This window comes from Hemiscyllium ocellatum, chromosome 13 (assembly GCF_020745735.1).
Source record: "Hemiscyllium ocellatum isolate sHemOce1 chromosome 13, sHemOce1.pat.X.cur, whole genome shotgun sequence".
NCBI classification, from domain to species: Eukaryota; Metazoa; Chordata; class Chondrichthyes; order Orectolobiformes; family Hemiscylliidae; genus Hemiscyllium; species Hemiscyllium ocellatum.
The window spans coordinates 81,967,547-81,990,078 of NC_083413.1; the positions used below are offsets into that span (position 1 = coordinate 81,967,547).

Consider the following 22,532-nt stretch of genomic DNA (forward strand, 5'->3'; position numbering starts at 1 on the left):
TGTTAACCTGCTTTTTATGTCCATAGGGATTTTAACTGTCTTGCCTTACGTATCGATTGTATTGAGAAATCTAGCTTGGTCACAGTGTTTGACAATGCAAAGCACCATCAATGTTGGCTAACTAGAGGATGAATTAAATCAGGAAATAAGGATCAGGTGACCCTGAGCCTGTCTTTTAATAACCAGCACTTGCAGAGAGGGCGATAGACTAAGTCAACAAAGATCTCCAATTGTGCCACCTTGGAAATGCCTTTCAGAGGCGAGACCAAGATGATGGATAATGGAAAATGTGTCAAACACTCAGTTTTGTTAGTAAGTGGCAAAGTGAAAGGAAATTCACCATAATAGTATTGCTGGAGAGAGAGAGAGAGAGACAAGAAAGATTTTAACTGTAGACGAGAGCTTAGAGCCTGGCATGGAAAGGTGACTGGCTTTTTCTGATTGTGAGAGAGAGAGAGAGAGAGAGAGGAGTTGTTCTAAATACAGGTGTGACGCATAAGTTCTGGCTGAACATGTCTTCCTTGTGGTTGTTTGAGCTCTTCAACAAAAATGCCCAAAATATGCTCTTAACAGCTTTGTGTACCAAGGTTATCAGAGCCGAGAATGTGTTGCTGGAAAAGCACAGCAGGTCAGGCAGCATCCAAGGAACAGGAAATTCGATGTTTCGGGCATAAGCCCTTCTTCAGGAATCCTGAATTCTTTCCTGAAGAAGGGCTTATGCCCGAAACGTCGAATTTCCTGTTCCTTGGATGCTGCCTGACCTGCTGCGATTTTCCAGCAACACATTTTCAGCTCTGATGTCCAGCATCTGCAGACCTCACTTTCTCTACCAAGGTTATTAGGCCTGGTACATTAAGTTGTTCTGTTGTATTCGCATCTTTACATATACTTGACTTCAGCACATGTGCCTTGGCCTATGCCATAAACAGTTCAGAGAATATAACTTTTTTTCTGCTCAGGTGGGACCTGAACCCAGGTCTCTTGGCTCAGAGGTAGGGACACTACCACTGTACAACTTCCTGACACCCTGACCTTATTTATATGACTGTAGCAATGAGATTTCAGAAATGACCTTTAAATAAGTGATCATTTGACTACAGTATAGGAACATTTCCAGAAGGGGTAACTGGCAAGCAATTGAAACCAGAGCCCCTGGAATCAAAGGGGGAAGGGAGTCTTGGACCAGATAGTAATTTGATAATACAAGGGAGGCCAGGCTGAATATTGAAAGTACAGAAAAGAAGTGAAAAGGAGACAATGGCAGGGAAACCACAGGATGAAAGTACATTGGCTGCTAACATAAAAGGGAGTGCAGAGTGGTCTTCTGTAGGCAAATGAACAATAAAATGATTGACAGAGGTGTGGTGGGGCTGGGTGGGACCAGCATGGGATTGGTTGGTAGAGAGAAAATGACAGTGGAGTTACAATGACGAGAGTTTATTGGAACTGCGAGCAATGCATACCCTCACCTTACTATCCCTTAATGTTATCATTATGCGTCAGAATGTAAAACTAAAGCAATATACAGCAGACGCTGGAGAATTGAACTTGGAAACTTGAGAAACTCAGCAGGTCTGGCAACATTTGCAGAGAGAGAAAATTAATGTTTCCAGCCTGGTAGAACTCTTCTTCAGAACTGTTCTTTACCTTTTGCTGTGTGGCACTGATGATCTGTAATCTTGCTCTCACCTGCTCCTCTCCCTTCCCTTCTGTTCTACTTTCTCCTGTCCACCTTGGTCTACACATTAGAACCCGTTGTTTTCTACTTCTGAAGAAGAGTCATTCCAGACTAGAAGTGTTATCTCTCTCTTCCCCCTCACGCTCTCCCCCCATGCGCACGCACACTCTCTCTCTCTTCGCCCCTCTCCCCTTCCCTCTCTTCCTGCAGGCCCCCCCCCCCCCCAAATGTACTGCTATACCCATTCTGCAGCACTTTCTGTTCATATTTTATGATGTAGCTGTACTCTTGCAGGAAATTAAGGAAGCACATGTCAGGTATAGACAGGATAGATTGGGGCAGCACAATGGCTTAGTGGTAGCATTGCTGGCTCATAGCACCTGGGTCCCAGGTTCGATTCCAGCCTTGGGTGACTGTGTGGTGTTTGCACATTCTCCCCGTGTCTTCATGGGTTTCCTCCGATTTCCTCCCACAAGTCCAAAGATGTGCAGGTAAGGTGAATTGACCATGTTAAATTGCCCATAGTGTTAGGTGCATTAGCCAGAGGGAAATCGGTCAGGGTGGGTTACTCTTCAGAGGGTCGGTGTGGACTTGTTGGACCGAAGGGCCTGTTTCCACACTGTATGGAATCTAATCTAATCTAAACTCATTCCATACATGCACTGTGTGGAATAAGCTGCTGCTCAGGTCCCTTTGAAATCTTGTCCTCACTTTAAACCTAGACCCTTCAGTTTTGGATTCCCTTACCTTGGGAAAAGACCTGGGTGATGCCCTACATGATTTTATAAAGCTCTGTAAGTTCACTGCTTGGACTCCTACACTCCAGGGAATAAAAGAGTCCCGGCCCCTCCTGCTAACTCCAGCCTTCCAGTAACTGAGAGCAGCGAGTGGGATCAGAATCAAGTGATGGATAATTAGAAAATAGTATCTCACCCTTAGGGAATCAGTTCTAGAGAAGGACACAGTATTAATAAGGACTTCACATCGTAGTGATGGGTTAATCAGGGTCAGAAATGTAAAATCTGAAACAGTGAGAGGTTGGAGGCAATGGAGTGAGAGGGGAAGGTAAGACTAGCAATGGTGGAAGGAGAATAATGAAAATGGACTAACGGCAGCTAACCTGTTTTGAGAAAGTCTTGCACTCTTGTTAAGTGGCGAATCACTGCAGAAAGGCTGCAGTTATGTTTTCAATAAGCCCATCAGGAGACCACCGCATGCTGGTTTGTCTGTTTATGAATAAAACTCAGGGTAACCGCTGAAGACATTTTCACCCACTGGCAACTTGTGCCACCCAGCTGATGACTCTATCCCTCTGCTTTTACTGATCATGGTAACTTCCTGTGTACAGTACTTTGTAGCACAGCCAGCAATGTCCAGCTGAAAACCACACCTTGTGGACATTGGGCATCTGAGCCGTGGCCGCTGTTTCTTTGATGCCTCGTAATTGGGGCAAGAGCCAGTTTACTCTCTGTCTTCGAGAAAAGATGTGGAGGAACCGGTGTTGGACAGAGGTAGACAAATTAAAAATCACCCAGCAGGTTATAGTCCAACAGGTTTACAAGGATGTTGCCAGGGTTGGAGGATCTGAGCTACAGGGAGAGGCTGAACATGTTGGAGCTGTTTTCCCTGGAGCGTCGGAGGCTGAGGGGTGACCTTATAGAGGTTTACAAAATTGAGGGGCATGGATAGGATAAATAGACAAAGTCGTTTCCCTGGGGTCAGGGAGTCCAGAACGAGAGGGCATAGGTTTAGGCTGAGAGGGCAAAGATATAAAAGAGATCTCAGGGGCAACTTTTTCACGTAGAGAGTGGTACGTGTATGGAATAAGCTGCCAGAGGAAGTGGTAGAGGCTGGTACAATTGCAACATTTAAGAGGCATTTAGATGGGTATATGAATGAGAAGGGTTTGGAGGGATATGGGCTGGGTGCTGGCAGGTGGGACTAGATTGGGTTGGGATATCTGGTCGACATGGATGGGTTGGACCGACGAGTCTGTTTCCATGCTGTACATCTCTATGACTCTGTGTTTCTCATGGATGAACGGTTGATTAAGTGCTTGGAAAGAATCAAATCTAACACCAAGAAAATTATCCTTATGCAATGAGTAATAGCATTTGACTGCACTGTCTGCTAGATCAGTGGATACAGATTTAATAGTAGGGAAATTATATGAAAGCCAAAGGAGAAAATATGCAGGGATATGAAGTGTGTGGTGTGGGTCTACCCAGGCATTAAGGTCCTGTTCCAAGTTTCCCCTGTGCTGGAAATATGCCACAGCCTGCCTGAATGTGTGTTTTTTAGTGTAAGAATGGGCAAGTAGGACTAAGTCTCAGAATAGTTTTTTTTGAAAGATTGGCACATGCTCCAATGGACTAACTGGAGCTCTGGAATATACTTGGTGTAATTCTAGAAACCATATTCAGCAAAACTCACTGCTGTCAGCAGCGTACGTGAATGTTTAGCTGACTGAGAATGTCAGCTTTCGTTGGCAGGGCTCCATTGTGCAGTAATCTCCTCATGCTGTCTGTCTGTTTTCTTCCTTTGTATTTGCATCTCTGCAGCTAATCGTGCTGGAACCCCCGGTGAGTATGTTCAGTGAGAATGGGATTCCCCTTCTTAGGACAGCAGCTGCCGGCTTACTGTAAATCTTGCTTGTACTTAGGATTATTGTGCAATTATGGCAGATTTAGAAACTCCTTCAGTGTCTTGTGAGAGATATAAGTATATTTTTAGACCTGTCTTTGCAGCTGGTTTCCTGCCATGTTGGTAGTTTTGCTGATGACTCTGCATTGCTCCAAATCTTTCCACTTGGTTTCTCTATTTGCCTCCTTTATTTATGTTTGACCTGTCACTCAGCTGAACTAGAATCAAGCAATAAGATGTTCTAAATCTTCTTAACTGGTGTCTGCCATGGTTCAGTGTTGATTTTAGTTTCCTCCTATGCTAGTTTCCTGAGCTAACTAAATTAATACCAGTCTTCTTCATCTCGTCTATAAGCTACTGAATTGATGTTCATTTTGCCCGAGCTTGTAAAATGACTTAAATCAGAAATATCATGGCATGATACTTCCAAGAGTTTTCTTGAAGATAATGCAGAGAGTCTGCACCTACTACATCAGCCGTTGCTGTAGTGCAAAGTCTGAAGGGGAGACTGAAGCAAGGTTGTGATTGAGATGTGTAAAATTATGGCGCAGATACAAAGAAGGTTTTTCTCCTGGTGGAGGGGCAGGTGACCAGGGGGTATGGATTTAAGGTGAGGGGGAGGAGATTTAAAGAAGATGAGGACATTTTGTTCCTCACGCAGACTGCGGTGGGAATCTAGAACTCACCGCCTGTAAGGGTGGAAGAGGCAGAAATTCCCCCTCACGTATTTAGATATACATTTGTGATGCCAAGGCATACAAGGCAGTAGGCCAAGTGCTGGAAAATGGGATTGGAATAGTGAGGTGATTGATTCTGTGCTTGTCAAAAATAATGGGCTGAAAGGCCTTTTACTGAGCTGTAGACTTCGAGGATTTCTGTCTCGAAGATGCAGTGCCTGAAAGCCAGTCTTATACTAAGTTTGCATGCTTTAAACAAGTGTCCCCAATCCGTTAAATTGGGATAATTTATCAAAGGGCATTCTCTATTCCTTTAATTGTTTTATTATCTTGATCAAGTGATTTCTGTACTGAATAGGCCAAGGCCTCAGAGCCTCTCTCAGTCACTTAAGGACGGTAACGTTCTTATAGTCGTCTATTGGACCTTTTCCAGGGTCACCATTGCCAGAGGTCAGAGTCTGACTAGCAACCTGGACAGCATCAAAACAGTGTCCTTTGATTTTTACCGAATGATTGTGTTAATACAATCTGACAGATATTAGTGTTATCTATCACTTCTCTACACTGGTCGTCTTTTGTTGTCTGTGCATTTTAGCACCCCCAAAATAATAATCTCTTTCAAGCCCTTTAGATTTTTTTTCTCCAAGAATGAGATGTTCTGTGATGACTCTACCAGCATCAAGACTAATCACAACCTGGCAACTAATGTACACCCTTATTCTGCCTCCTACTTCCCAACTAAATACTACCCATACCAGTAGGTTGCTTCCGATTCTGAAAGCTTTTACTAACAGCATTGAATGTGTGAAACTTTATTGAATGCCTTCTGGAGGTCCAAATAAATAACATTGATAGAAACCCTGTTTATCCACCTCATTAGTGACCTCAAAATATTCAACTCTGCTTGTTGAACATGATTTACCCTTTATTAGATCATGTTGCTTCTCTCAGATGAGGATCTGTTTGACTAAGTATCCCCTCATTTTATCCTAGTAATCATAGAATGAAACACATTAAATTGCAGTACAGGCCCTTCAGCCCTCAATGTTGCACCGACCTGTGAAACCAATCTGGAGCCATCTAACGTACACTATTTCATTTTCATCCATATGTTTATCCAATGACCACTTAAATACCCTTAATGTTGGTGAGTCCACTACTGTTGCAGACAGAGTGTTCCACTCCCTTATTACTCTGAGTAAAGAACCTACCTCTAATAATCTATCAGCCCTCAATTTAAAGCTACGTCCCCTCATACTAGCCATCACCATCTGAGGAAAAAGGCTCTTACTGGGCACCCTATCTAATCCTCTGATCATCTTGTATGCCTCTATTAAGTTACCTCTCAACCTCCTCCTCTCTAACAAAAACAGTCTCAAGTCCCTCAGCCTTTCCTCATAAGACCTTCCCTCTATTCCAGACAACAGCCTGGTAAATCTCCTATTCACCCTTTCCAAAGCTTCCACTTCCTTCCTCTAATACGGCGACCAGAATTCTCTGCAAAAGTGCAGTATCACCAGAGTTTTGTACAGCTGCAACATGACCTCATGGCTCCTAAACTCAAACCAATAAAAGCTAACACACCATATGCCTTCTTAACAACCCTATCAACCTGGGTGGCAACTTTCAGGGGTCTATGTACATAGATACAGAGATCTCTCTGCTCATCCACACTACCAAGAATCTTAGCATTAGCCCAGTACTCTGTATTCCTGTTACTCCTCCGAAGTGAATCACTTCACACTTTTCCACATTAAACTCCATTTACCTCCTCTTAGTCCAGCTCTGCAGCTTATCTATGTCTCTCTGTAACCAGTAACATCCTTCAGCACTATCCACAACTCCATCAACCTTAGTGCCATCCTCAAATTTACTAACCCATTCTTCTACGCCGTCATCCAGGTCATTTATAAAAATGACAAACAGCGGTGGCCTCAAAACAGATTCTTGCGATATAGTACTAGTAACTGAACTCCAGGATGAACATTTTCCATCCACCATCACCCTCTGTCGTCTTATAGCTCGCCAATTTCCGATCCAAGCCACTAAATCATCCTCAATCCCATGCCTCCATATTTTGTGCAGTAACCTATCTTGTGGAACTCTATCAAATGCTTTACTAAAATCCAAATACACCACATCAACCGCTTTACCCTCATCCACCTATTTGGTCACCTTCTCAAAGAACTGTAAGGTTTGTGAGGCACGACCTACCCTTCACAAAAGGGTATTCTTAATCAAATTACTCCTTTCTATATGATTATAGATCCTATCTTTTAAAATCTTTCCAAACCTTTACCCAGAACCAAAGTAAAGCTCACTGGTCTATAATTACCAGGGTTGCCTCTACTTCCCTTCTTGAACAAGGAGGCAATATTTTCTATCCTCCAGTCTTCTGGCACTATTGCTGTAGACTCAGTGACAAAGATCAAAACCAGAGACTCAGAAATCTCCACCCTAGCTTCCCAGAGAATCTGGAGATAAATCCCATCCGGCCCAGTTCTAATAGCTTCCTGATAACAGACTTTAGACTAATAGGTATCGAATTTCCTATTTATTTCTTAGAAGTATTGAATAATAATAGCGACATTCAAAATTGTCCAATACCAGGAGACCGCTCTGAAAAGAATTTTGGAAAAACATTTTGCATCTGCTTCTCTCTGTAGCTGAGTATTAATAAATTGGAATCTACCAGGCACTGGAGATTTGACTATCTTAAGTCTCATTACTTTCTCTACTGCTGTTTCTTTTAAAATAAGATTAAATCTATTAAGTTTCTCATCTTGATTTACTGCTTCCTCATACTTCAAGTATTTTATTGTCATCTGCTATATCAAGTTGTTATTTAGTAAATTTGCCATTTCCTTATTTTAGTTACATTCTTTACCTACATCTGTCTTAAGGAGGTCTATATTACTCTCAGCCATCAGCTTTCGGTTAATGTACTTGTAAATACTTAAACTTTGATCCATGATATCCCTTAGTTTTTATTGTTTTCCCTTTTCTGGTGAGTTTACCATTTCCTTTGTATCCTTTTGCTTTTCTTTGTATCCTTCCCAATCTATGTGATCGTTGCATTTTTTGTAAAGACTTACTTTTATTTTATATTGTCTCTCACATCTTTTATTGACCAAAGGTCTTGAAAGCTTTACCTTGTGAATCTTGGATCAGTTCAACTTGAGGTATTTGCATTTTCTGAACATGGTTATGATTGACCATGTTGCTGCACCATTTATAACTGTTTATTTTTGTAGGTCGAGGAGACTGAGAATGAGTGGTCTGTTCCACATTGTTTCACCATTTACTCTGCTCCGAAGACAGTTGTTGTCGCAGCCAGGTAGGTTTCTCACTTATGCTTAAAAGTGTGTGGACATTTTAATCATCCTATTTTCAATGGTTACCTTCAGTTTCTTGTCCTGGTAGAAAGATGTGTCAGGGTACAGTTCATACGATGCATGAAAACTGCTCAGAGGGAAGTGATTAACGGATGGACAGCTCTCTGTTACTTCCTGAGTAGACATGTAACCACCCAACTGTCACCTTTTGAGAGGGTTTGAGATTCCCACAAAGTTGCCTTCCTTAAGTAATAAACCAGGTATTGGAATGACGTTGGTAGCTTATTTTATTGTTGGCATTCGAGAGAGTAGAGATTGGATGAGACTAACTTGGTAATTATCTGTTGGTGTACACTTGTAAGTCTACATGTGTGATAATGTATACGTGAAAAGATGAGTATACCCAAGTCAGAGTAGGCTTTTCTGTGTGAGTGGTATATGTAGATGTGTGTGTGCATGTGCACAAATGACCCTGGTCTATTCACCTTATCTTTGCCCCTCATTGTTTTGTAAATCTCTATATAAGTTCACCCCCTCAACCTTCTAACCCCTCCAGTGAAAGAATCCCAACCTATCCAGCCCATTTTTAAAACACAAACTGTCCATTCAATCTCTCTGAACCCTCTCTAGATTAACAATATCCTTTCTATAGCAGGCTACCCGGAACTGAACATAGTACTGCAGAAGAGGCCTCACTTACATCCTGTACAATGTCAACATGATGTCCCAACTCCTGTACTCAGTGGTTTGAGCAATGAAGGCAGACATGTTAAATGCCGCCTTAACCACCCACCCCCTCTGAAATCTGCGTCAGAAGTAAAGATGAACCCCTGGATCTCTCTGTTTTACAACACTACCCAGGACCCTACCATTAATTGTCCTGTCCTTCTTGAACAAAATCGATCAAAAGTGACTCATTTAGTTGCAAACTGTTTTGACATGTTTGATTAGTTGAAAAATTAAAAGGTTTTCAGTTCAGGAATGTATGCTGCTGATGAGAGTTTGCTGTTGTTCTACCTGAGGGCCAGTGATATGTTCGCAACAGAGAATAGGTGTTCAAATCTGGCATGATGTATCTATATGTATTAAATGGATACCCACCCCATTGTAAAATTCCTATTGTATTAAATACAATTAAAACCTGGAAGATAATGCGGCAAGACGAGGGTAATTCACAAAAACCACCTCCTTATACTCCTATAAGGGATTTTCAACCGGGGCACACAGATGCTACATTTAAAACCTGGAGGTCCAGGGGTATTTCTCGCTTCGGGGATCTGTCCGATGGGGAGGTTATGATGTCTTTTGAACAGCTGCTCCAGAAATTTGGACTGCCTAGTGGAGACCTTTTTCGATATTTCCAAATTTGAGATTATATACACAGAAGACCACCACATTATTAGATAGCTCTTATAAATCGGATAGGGAAAGAAGAGTGCTATGGCCAGTGGGTCCACTCTCGGTCAGCACTCTTTATCACTCATTACATAACGAAGTATTGGAAGACATGGAACAATTGTTTAAAACATGGAATCAGGAATTGGGGTTGGAAATCCCTTCAGAAATGTGGGATGACATCTGGGAAAATGCCAGAAAGATCTCCATTTGTAATAGAACCCAACCTATTCAATTAAAGATACTTCATAGGACTCATATAGCACCAGAATGATTGGCAAAATTTAGGGCAGGAGCATCTCCAATATGTCCTAAATGTAAAATAGAAGTGGGCACTGCTTATGGACATGTCATAAGATCCGCAAATACTGGACCAGAGTAGCAAATGCGCTGACAGAAAACTTGGGAGCAGACATTGGAGTAGATCCAGTATTTCTTCTCCTGAGCTTCTCAAACCTGCCTTCCCTGGATGTGCACGGGAGGAAATTATTTACCATTCTCTCCTTTTGTGCAAGGAAAAATATCTTGGTAAACTGGGTAGCTGAGGTCCTTCCAAGACTTTCGAATTGACACAGGTTAATCATGAAATGTATTCCCCTTGACTTACAAATATGGTGCACCAAAAAACTGAATTATTCTATAAAATATGACAGCCCTTCCTGAATTACATAGATACAGATATGTCAGCCTGTCTTGTATGTATTTGTTACTGTTACTACTTTGTGATAACTGCTTCTCTCCTCCACACACCCCGCACCCTCCGTCCCCACAAGAAACCCTTCCCACATTCCGGCCATTCTAAGGGAGTCTGCCCTTACGCCCTTTCCGGCTCTTGGTCTGCACCATGCCTCTTCTGGCCACTGAGGACAGCCTGTCCTGTTTCCCCAATCCCACCCCACCCCCCGTCCTTTGCACCTTCCGGCCCTCTGTAGGACTGCCCGCCTGGTACTTTCTGGGTTGCCAGCGCTGAGGACAGCCTACCCATCTTCCAGCTCTCTGTCTACCCCTATGTACCATCTGGCTTTCGTCTACCTTGACTTGCCATCCGGCGTGTGGACTGCCCCTGACCCACCTTCTGGATACCCCTCAGACAGCCTGTCCCTCTTCCTGGAATGACGGCACACAGGGAAGCCCACAAGCCTTCTGGATCTCAACCTGTCCTTACACACCTTCTGGCTCTCGGCCGCTCCGACACACCTTCCGACTACCTCTCGGACAACCCATCCCCATTATCTCTTCTCGGGATGACAGCGCCCAGGATAGGCTACCCACTTTCGGGGCGGTCTATCTGCCCTCCAGCTCTCGGGGTGATAGCATTCAGGACAACCTGTGGGCCTTCTAGCTCATAGTGAGGCTTGCCACACTCAGGGATACACAAGTCAGAATCAATTACCAAAAACACAGTCCACTCCCAAACACCAGGACACGGTAAAATGCTCACCTCCCATGACGCACACATGGGTGTTGTCTTTAGAGAGGCCTAGTCCACTGACAAGGGTCAGGCCTATTCACAGGAACAGCTCATCTGGAAAAGGTGCATTTTCTCACAGGGGCTAAGTCCAAACACCAAAAAAAATGAAAACACATACAAAAAAATAAAGAAAACTAGAGTGCAAGGGCTAAGACCTGCCCCCCCCCCACACACACTCAGCATAGTCGTTTTCTCAGAGTAAAGGAGAAAAGAGTAACACAGGCTGTAACCAGCCAATGAAATGGAGTTACACCTGAAACACATTGACTATGTAAATCAGGCAGTTCGGAAATCAGTCCTCAAAAAAGAAATACCAGTTAACAAAACTGGCTTTGTAAACTAACCAGTTTAGGAATCAGGTTCTCCCAAAGAAAAGCAGCAACCAACAGCAGCAGTAACACATTGAGACCCAGCCAGTACAGAGTCAGTCCCCTAAACAGAGGAGATTCTAAATCTCCTGATTTTTAAATTTTCTTCAACAATACAGTTTACATTAACAGCTGTATATAGAGACTTCTGGCTCTCGGTCTGCACCTACATGCCAGCTGGCTCTCACCCACCCCAACACGCCATCCGGCCTGTGGACTGCTCTGACACACCTTTTGGCCAACTCTAGGACAGCCCGTCCCCTTCCCTGGCCCGACGGCAGGTAGGGCAACCCACAAGCAATCCGGATCTCAGTCTGACCCTACACACCTTCTGGCTCTCCGCCGCTCTGACACACCTTTCAACCACCTCTAGGACAGCCCGTCCCGATTACCCCTTCTCAGGAGGACAGCGCTCAGAATGGCCCACCACCTTGCAATTCTTGGGGTGACTGGCATCGGGGCTAACCTATCCTCCGGCTTACGGGGCAACCTACCCACCCTCCGGCTCTTGGGGCGACAGCTTTCAGGATGACCTGTGAACTCCCGGCTCACAGTAAGGCCTGCCAGACCCAGGGACACAAGACAGTTCACATGATAAAACCGATAAGCAACAAGACAGAGTCAGTTATCAACAAACAGACTCCCTTCTAGTACAGAGTTCATTACAATAAACAGTTCTCTTCAAAATGTAGAGTCCATTCCCAGGAACAGAGTGCACTCCAGCATACTAAGTGCATTGTCAGAAATAGAGTCCACTCCAAACTGCAGAGTCCATTGCTAAAAACAGAGTCCACAACCAAGGGCAGAGTCCACTCCTGAAGGCAGCAAACGCACTCCCCACAGCACACAGGTGTTCAGTCTCCATAGAGTCCCTGCCCATCCATAGACAACCAGGCCCACTCACAGGAGCACAGTACATTGTAAAGGTGCATTTAACTCTCAGGGGTTTGTTCCACTCTGAAGGTGGGGTCTACTCCCAAACTCCAGGATGTAGCAAGTGCTCACCTCTCAACACATGCACAGGTGTTCAGTCTTTACAGAGGCCTAGTCCTAGGACCAGGCCTACCCACAGGAGCAGCTCATCTGGAAGGATGTATAATCTCACAAGGGCTCATTCCAAACACCAAAAAAGTGAAAGCATATGCCAAACAAAAAGTGCAAGGGCTGAGCCCTGCCACAAAATCAGCAAGTCCTTTTTGCAAAGTAAAAGAGTAACACCCAGGCTGTAGCCAATCAGTGAAACAATTGTTCGCGAATAAGAAGTGAGTTACAGCTGAACACACATTGTCTATGTAACTCTGGCAGTTTAGAAATCAGCCCTCAATAAAAAAGGAATACCAGTTAACAAAAACTGGCTAAATAATTCAGCCAGTTCAGGAATCAGGTTTACTCCCCTTCCCACCCCCCCCCCAAAAAAAGAAACCAACAGCAGCAGTAACACGCTGACTGTAGCCCAGCAGCACAGTCAGTCCCCTAAACTGAGATTTTTTATAATTTTATTAAACAAATTACAAAACAGTTTACAATAAACATTTACAGTTGTACAAGAGACAGCAATTTTACAGGGGAGAGGAGCAGCAAAGCTAGGCCCCAAACCCTATCGTTTGACCATTTTACAGGGAGATGAGGACAACCCTCAAATCCCTACTGAGGAGATTTTTTTTTTATTTTATTAAACAAATTGCAAAACTGTTTACAATAAACATTTACAGCTGTACAAGAGACAGCAATTTTACAAGGGAGAGGAGAAGGAAAGCTAGGCCCCAAACCCTACTGTTTGACCATTTTACAGGGAGCTGAGGACAAACCTCAAATCCCAGTTCCACATAAGACAAGACAGTGACAACAACATTTGTACATTAACCAATACTGTTACATACAGAAGTGCAGACAATACCGACCCAGCAAGCCCCCACCCCTTCCACCTTCCGACCACTCTAAGGCAGCCCGCCCCTACCCACCTTCCGGTTCTCAGTCCACCCCGTGCCCCTTCCAGTTCTTGGTCCGCCCTCACACACCTTTCGACCACCTCTAGGACAGCCCGCCCCGGTACCCGCCCAGGGTGACAGCAGTTTGGACGGCCTACCTACCTTCCGGCTTCACTAACCACCCTCAGCACCTTTTGACCACCTCTGGGGCAGCCCGCCCCGGTATCTGCCTGGGGTGACAGTGCTGAGGACGGCTACCCGTCTTCTGGCTCTCGGTCTGCCCCTAGGTACCATTGGGCTCTCACCCACCCTGTTGCGCCTCCGACTAGTGGGCTATCCTAGCACACCTTTCGACCACCTCTAGGGCAGCCCGTCCCCTTCTCTGCGATGACAGCGTGTAGGGTAGCCCACAAGCCTTCCGGATCTCAGCTGCCCCCACGCACCTTCTGGCTCTTGGCTGCTCTGACACCTTTCGACCACCTCTAGGACAGCCCGTCCCGATTACCCCTTATCGGGACGACAGCGCTCAGAACAGCCTACTCACCATCTGGCTCTCTGGGTGACTGGCATCAGGGTGGCCTACCCACCCTCTGGCTTTCAGGACAGCCTACCAACCTTCAGGTTCACAGGATGGCCTACCCACCTTCCAGCTCTCGGGGTGACAGCTTTCAGGGTGACGCATGAGCCTCCCAACTCACGACAAGGCCTGCCAGACCCAGGGACACACAAGACCGTGCAGGTGATAGATACAGAAAACACCACAATATATAAAAAAAAACAGAGTCCTTTCTGGTGCACAGTTCAAATCCACACATAGAGTCTTCAAGATATAAAATCCATTGCCAGAAAGAGTCCACTCCAGTATACGATGTGCGTGGTCAGAAATAGAGTCCACTCCAACCTGCAGAGTCCATTATTAAAAACAAAGTCCACAACCAAGGGCAGAGTCCACTCCTGAAGGCAGCAAATGCACACCCCACAGCACACAGGTGTTCAGTCTCCATAGAGTCCTGGCCCAGCCTTGGAAAACCAGGCCCACTCACAGGAACAGTACATTGTACAGGTTCAGTTAACTCACAGCTGTTTGGTCCACTCTTGAGGGAAAGGTGTTCTCCCAAACTCCAGGATACAGCAACTGCTCACCTCCCAGCATACACACAGGTGTTCAATCTTCAGAGGCCTAGTCCCAGGGCTAGGCCTCCCCACAGGAACAGATCCTCTGGTCAAGTGTATGTCTTCCACAAAGGCTCAGTCCAATCACCAATAAAAAGTGAAAATACATACAAAAAACAAAGAAAACTAGAGTCCAAGGCCTAAGCCCTACCATAAAAGTAACATTGTCCTTTTCTCAAAAAAAAGAGAAAAGAGTAACACCCAGGCTGTAGCCAATCAGTGAAACAATTGTTCGCTAATGAGAAGTGAGTTACAGCTGAACACACACTGTCTATGTAAATCTGGCAGTTTAGAAATCAGCCCTCAATAAAAAAAGGAATACCAGTTAACAAAAACTGGTTAAATAATTCAGCCAATTCAGGAATCAGGTTTACTCCCCTTCCCACCCCCCCAAAAAAAAGAAGAAACCAACAGCAGCAGTAACATGCTGACTGTAGCCCAGCAGCACAGTCAGTCCCCTAAACTGAGGAGATTTTTAAAAATTTTATTAAACAAATTACAAAACAGTTTACAATAAACATTTACAGCTGTACAAGAGACAGCAATTTTACAAGGGAGAGGAGCAGCAAAGCTAGGCCCCAAACCCTATCATTTGACCATTTTACAGGGAGATGAGGACAACCCTCAAATCCCTACTGAGGAGATTATACCTGTCAGTCAGGGCTCCCTGATTGGTCCAGGTTAACAGCGCCAATCAGGGAACTCATTCTCTGAGGACCACCTGACTGACCTTGTTCCAATCACTACAGTTTGCTGACTTGAGTTTGATAATCCAGAGAGAGAGAGGGTGGGGAAGAATGCAGAAACCAGTTATGTTCTCAATTGTGTCAGTCTCAGATTGATCTCTTTCCTCACTATCTGCCTGGGTCCCACCCCCCTCACCCCCCATCTTACTAGTTTAAATCCTCCCGAGCAGCTCGAGCAATTTTCTCTGCCAGTATATTAGTCCCCTTCCAATTTAGGTGCAATCTGTCCTTCTTGTACAGAACCTTTGGAACAAGTTCAAAGTTGCTATTTCCTACGCATTTCTGTAACTGACTTATCCTATCTCACGAATTGTAGAGAGAGAGAGCAGAAGAGCGAGCGGGCTCCTTCTTCCATTAGCACAGCTTGCAAGGAGAAACAAAATGGTTCAATTATCCACCAGTGGAGAGAGCCCGGTCCTTGGGGACGGGACAAACATCAGCGTCCTGGGAGCAGGGAGACAGATTGCGAAGTAGATGTTCGTGAAACTCTTCCCTGCTTGCAATTCTGGGAGATGATATCGATAAAAGCTCATAATTGCAGTTCCCAAAAGCAGGGTGGGTTGATGTCCTGAAGAATTATAGTGAAAGTTTGCAAGAGGTAGATGAATTCTTCAGAAGCTGGAAATTGCAGAGTTATCACTGAGGAAGACATCCTACAAGGCTGTTGTGACATTAATTTAGGGGATCAGGTTTAAGTTGTCCAATGAGCTATGTTAGCAGCTTATTTCAAGCTATTGTGAAGTGATATATGAAGAAAATAATATCGATGAACACACAGAAATTTGCTGATGGGGAAATTGATTAATCTGTGTAAGTTGAATACTGAGCTTTAGATAGGGATGACCCTTAGGAAGAAACACAGTGGAGAAAAGAGGACTTTGTTTTTAAACCCAGTGATTAATAATGAAGTCAAATCCCATGAAGTCAAGATATTTAATGATTTCAAGAGAAAATTGAATGGGCATTGAGGAAAATAAAGTTGTAGGGCACCAGGATTGTTTGGTAAAGAATTGGTTTCAATGGGCTGAGTAGCCCCCTCTGTGCTGTATGATTGCTGTGTTTTCAGATTAATATTCAAGATGGGAAGTTGCTAGGTACAGATACTGCACCCCACAGTCAATTGCTCGTAGTTCGTTACAGAGCACAACTCACTGAGATATGGGCATCTTCTCAGCTGTAGATGTAGAATCTAGAGAGTTTAGAGAAAGAAAATCATTAGAAAAAAATTGGCACTCATAACAGGAGTCCCTTGGCACAGCAGTGTATTGGCAGCAACTGCTTACCGACTTACGGATTTTGAAGTGACTCCAACTGTGTAGGAAGTCCTGTGCTTATATCTCGCCCGTTTGTTATCCTGTTTCTTAGCTCGCGCGTGGAGATGGGGAAATGGATTGAGGACTTGACCATGGCCATTGAGGTGGTGAAGAAATCAAATGAGAAGAGAGAGACAACGCTGGAAAGCAACATCTCTGATTGTTCAAACCGTAAGTTAATTAGTAAAAATGACTATGGATTGACTGTGTTCTCAATATTCCATCAACAGTGGGTACAGGAAGGGAGGAACAGGTATTTAATTCTGTTCATAATTCAGTTCTATCCGATATCCAGTATTTACCTGGGAAATGAATCACATCCATCAGTAACATCCATGTAACTTGCTCCATTTTTCTTCATCCCTGCTTTACATTTCTGGTTTCATGCCTGGCTATTGCAAAGTGATAGTGAAGCATAATATAATGATTTACTTTTAGTGAAAGGGAGGAAATATTCTGTAGCTCCATCTTCAGACATGTTATTTTGATACCCAGCTAAGTGATTCAACTTCTATGTATCCTGAAGTATCAAAATCCTTGTGTATGATCAGTGACTGTAAAGGTGTCCAACAAAAGCTGAATATCCCAGTATATTTTCCATTTAGAGATCTAAGCTTTCACTTCTGAGTAATGTTATTGAACTGATGTATCTGCAACTCCCTGTGAATTCTTCAATAAGGATTAAGAGCCCAGTTCTTCAATGGACCTGATTGTGGCAATGGAATGCCTAGTTTGTTGTTTTTTTTAAACTAATGATGATGTCAGCTAAAGTCTTCTGTATTGGGAAGTCATTACAATTTCAGACTTGGCAGTGATCATTGTTTCATTTTCATTCTGCTAACCAATGATACCTTGACAGCAATTCCTGTATGTTTTTTTGAAGCCTGATAGTCAAATAGTTATTCCTTTTTATGCATTTGTCCTAATATTCCCAGGATCTTCAGACGAAGTGTCACTGGAGCAGGAATCTGAAGACGATACTCACTCCTCCCACAGTTCGTTGGAAAAGCAGATCCACCACCGTGCCAACACCACAATGCACGTGTGCTGGCATCGCAACACGAGTGTCTCCATGTTGGACCACAGTGTTGCAGTGGAGGTACCCAGCAGGGCACTCTTACCACCTCCTACACCTCAGGATAACCCAGAGCCACACAGAGTACAAATAAGGCCATGTGTATCCATTCTATCAGCTAAAGTGAAATTAATCTTTAACTTCCTCTGCCAACTATTGCTTGGACTTTGGAAATTAAATTGCCAAATCAAAACTATTTTCTTGTTATTGAGAACTGGCAGTGTTTTATTTAGTAATTCCATTGTGAGTGGGAAGTGTTGGATAATCCGAGTCATGAAGTTCTTTATATTGGTCACAGGATTCCAATTCTGTGACACATTGATTTTTCTTTCAGTTTAATGCACTTTTCAGCTTGAAGGAATGATCTGCAATGAACCTTTCTCAGTCTGGTAGCCTGTTCAGGGTTGGCAAGTCACATGTACAGGAGATCTTGAGTCTAAAGTTTTCGAGAGGTTGGAGACCAGACTTGTGATCAGTGGCTGTGCCACTAAAAAGAAAGATGTGCATTATATAATGCCTTAAATGACGACCAGCTATCTCAAATCACTGTACAGCCAATGAAATATATTTAAAGTGTAGTCATTATGTAATTTTAAAAAAATGCAACACCAAGTTGCAAACAGAAAGTGCCCAAAATGTGATAAATGATCTTTAATTTTTTTTTGTATAATGCTAATTGAAGGATAAATATTGCCCACGACACTGTAATTAACTCCCTGGGTCTTTTTTAGAATAGTGCCAAGGGGGCTTTGTCTACTTGGGAAGGCAGAAGAGACGTTGGTTTAATATCTCATCTGAAAGATAAGTGTCTGACAGTGCAGCAGTCCCTCAGCACTGCACTGGAGCCTAGGTTTTTCTGCTCATGTTTCTGGAGTCTCAAAGCCAAGTGTTCACCAACTGAACCGCTGTTTCCACCATGACTCCATACCAACAAGACTGAAGAACTGGCCAATGTGAGTAATATGCAAAACGTCTTGCATTCCAGGAAAGTACCCATTTGAAGTTAGTTTGGTTTAATCAGGCAGCATGGCTGGGCTTCAACAATCCTCAGCCTGATGTTTGGGGTCCAGATGGTACTACAGTTTGCACTGTTTGGGGTGAATGCTGTTAGTGCACAGTGGGGCAGGACAGGATTATAGGAGTATTAAACATTCCAATTCACATTCCCCAGCTTTTTACTTCAGAATGCATTTGTAGTTTTGATCAATCAGATTGAGAAACTTCCTGAAACTTCCTACTGGCTGGTGCATTGCACATTTATATTGGATCACATGTAGTTTACATCCATGATCCTAGCACTCGGGCCCGGCCCAGAGCTAGAAGCAAAGGTTTTAATTTATTTTGCCATTGTCCCAGACAATCCTCTACTTCCCTACTTCTCTTTAAGTTGTTAGAATTTATGTACGCTGGCTTATACTTTAGAACTGATTGCACATAATGTGAAGCCTGGGTTATCTCATGGTCTGGAAACACACTGCAGTTGCTCTATCACTCATTTCTCATTGCTGTTTAATTCGAACAGGCCCCTTGCAGCACCTTCTTCACAATGCTTCCTTTTCTTTCAGCTCATCCACATTCTAGACTCTCTGAGAGTGACAATCATTTCCTTTATTTCTCTCATGCAGCAAGTTACTGCTTCCTCATCTGTGAAGTGACTGGGTCTTCTCCTCTGTGCATTCTTAAAGATGGCCTGCTAATTTTCATGTGCCAGGGATGTCACAATTTGAGTCAGTTGATGACCCGATAATGAAGGGTTTTAGTAAAACATTGGTCTGAGTGGCATAGAAACCCATCAGCCATTTGGAATGCTTCTGCTGTGGCCTCTCTTAACCCAGTCAGACGTACCCAGTGGAAAGGCACCTGTCAACTGTTTGAATTTGTTCTCTGTGTTTCATCCTCTCTCTTCCTACAGTGAATGTAACAACACAGGGCTAAATAGCTCTTTTGTAATACGTTGATAAGGACTTCCCAGCATACTCCCTTGGTTGAAGCAACCAGCTGGCTAAGGAGAAGTGGTCGCTCTTAAAGAACTCCTTCATTAGTTTTATTAGGACCATATGAGACCTGTGTGGAAAACAAAGAATCCCTACAGTGTGGAAGAGGGCCATTTGGCCCATTGGTTGTACACTGACCCTCTAAAGAGCATTTCCCCATTTTCCTACCCATTTCCGCTCCCACCTGTAACCCCGCATTTATCACGACTAACCCACCTAACCACATCTTTGGATTGTGGGAGAAAACAGGAGCACTCAGAGGAAACTCAAGCAGGCACAGGGAGAAGATGTGAACTCCACACAGACAATTGCCTGAAGCTGGAATTGAATCCGGGTACCTGGTGCTGTGAGGCAGCAGTGCTAACCACAGAGACACCATGCCACCTGTACCCTTCTCCACTGCATAAGTCTGCAGAGCTTCTGAAGAAATAGTGGCCATTTTCTTAAGATATTGTTACAAATAGGCTACATGACAGCTAGTACTTTGGTCTGTTGGACAGGTTGTTGCCAGTAGGTCATGTGAGAAAGATTGGGGAATGGGGATGAGCCCAGTAAAGATATGGATTGAGTATACACAGGCCTACAATCTTCGTCCATGTCATTTCGTAGTGCATTTGTATAGCATGCTCGACCCAACTCATAGACTTATCGTGGGAAAAATGATTTTAGCGAGTCTGATTATTGTGACTGTGGTATATTTAACTGTTTCATTATGACTAAAGTTTAACCTAAGTAGTCAGCGCGTTCATTTCCGAGAATCTAATCGTTGAGCTCCCTTTAAAAGGTATTGACAAATATTGCTATATTTTTCCTTTGACAAAATTTGGTCTGAGAACCATTCACAGACTCTGCATTAAAGGGATTATACAGAGTGTGAGAGATCTGGTGCCCACCCAGAGAAGGTTAGCATTGCCTGTTAATGTTAATCCAACCTGTCATATGGGAAGGGTGTTGCCAGCAGGAAGGCCCTGGGTGATGCGAGAAAAATGTTTTTCACTCATCGAATGTTTAGGGAATGGAACGCATTGCCTGGAAATGTGGTGGAGGCAGGTTCAATGGAAGCATTCAAGAGGGCATTGAGTGATTAATTATACAGAAATAGCATGCAGAGATATGAGGGAAACGCAGGGGATTGGCATGAGGTAATAAAACTGGTGCCAGCACGATGGGCAAAATGGCCTCCTTCTGCACTGTAATGAATCTATGCTATTCCTGCTTGATGTTGTGCAAATAGTCTTGGGTAGGTGCCATTGTAACTGGTCTTGATCTTGAGTGAGGGACAGATGAAACCAGTCTGGCTCCCTCTTCTTCATTGTTATCCAGGAGTCCAGTGTGCGTAGGCAAAGCAGGTTCAGGCTTAAAGATGGTGACCTCACAGTTGACTGGCTTGATGGAAGAAGAACGGTCACCCTGGCTGGAGGATCATCTGTATCTATGGAGCTACGGCCAAGAGGTTATGGCACCTTCATGAGAGGACAAACAATAAACCAGATAGAAGAAATAAAAAGAGAGTTGGCATTAATAATCAGTTGAAACTGAGAATATTTTGTGAGACTAATTTTTAATGGGATTTTGTCAGAACTGTAAGCTGAGAGTTACTGATGTAGTTTGTTCTTAGAACTGGCCATTTTGTGACATCTCTATTACTAACATGTGTATAATGTATTTCCTAACTGACCTTATTTAATTTACTGCTGTCATGTTTCTGCCTTTCTTACTTGTTGCTCCCATCTCCACACTCGCTTTCTCACGGACGTGCTTAGTTTTCTGTTCCTCTGCCATCTCACCGGAGCTTCCTCTGCACTACCTTCTGGGCCAGGGCCAGAGGCCTAACACCATCACCCATGTGTGCTGGTACCGGAACCAGAGCCTTTCGCTGACCGATTACCTTCGCATGTTTGAGGTAAACCTGTTCATCAGTTGCCATTGTGAATCTGTTTGTAAGTGAATCAGGGGAGACTGAAGCTTCTTTGCAGTATTATATTTTGTGAATGACACAAGCTGCACATACAAGGAAATGTCAAGTCCAGTTTATGTTGAGATCTGTCCTTCTGCAAAGCTGTAGTTTGCAATGTGTGCACAGGGACAGAAAGTCTCTGCCTTGCTTGCATTCCCTGATATCTATCCAGGAGCTGCTCTCAAAAGGTATGAATGTTGGTTATGGATGAGCTTGGATTTGGATGTGATTTTCTCCAGCATTCAATAATGCTTTGACACTGTCTGTGCTGAATACTGAAGTTTTCTTGCAGCTATTCCAACACTAACCTTGATTAGAAAGTATCTTCAGGAAATCGGAAAATGTGGAAGCAAAGTGACATACTGTAAATATCTCTCAGTGTGAAGCTTGTGTTTTGACATGAACTTACAGCACAGAAATATTCCATTCAGCACAATTGGTCTCTAATGCAAAAGCCTCCTTCTACTTCACATCATTGAACAATGTCAGCATGACTCTCCTATCTAATTCCCCATTAAGTACATCAATACCAATCACATTAATCACTAGATGCTGTGGTGAGTTTGCCATTCTCGTCTCTCTAAGATTTTTGTTTCTGGATTCTTAATGGGATAATTTCTGGTAATGTAAAGCGAAAGGAATATTAAATGATTCCAATTACAGACAGAACCTCTGAGGGTTTCAAACATCAATAGTAGACTTCTTACGACTGAATGTTCATCGCTGGTTGCCAATGGTAGTTGATTGAGTTGTATTTTTCCTGATTTCTAGCCTGTTGG

General features: G+C 43.6%; 1 protein-coding gene across 2 annotated transcripts in view; it reads left to right on the forward strand.

The window, feature by feature from the left end:
• farp2 (FERM, RhoGEF and pleckstrin domain protein 2) overlaps nucleotides 1-22,532 on the forward strand; it is a 193,049-nt gene that overhangs the window by 164,396 nt on the left and 6,121 nt on the right. For both annotated transcript variants that reach the window (XM_060835025.1, XM_060835026.1), the window contains exons 22-24: nucleotides 8,253-8,335; nucleotides 16,780-16,898; nucleotides 17,663-17,826. In XM_060835025.1, coding sequence (XP_060691008.1) covers nucleotides 8,253-8,335; nucleotides 16,780-16,898; nucleotides 17,663-17,826 — 366 coding nt within the window. The remainder of the gene's footprint in view (nucleotides 1-8,252; nucleotides 8,336-16,779; nucleotides 16,899-17,662; nucleotides 17,827-22,532) is intronic.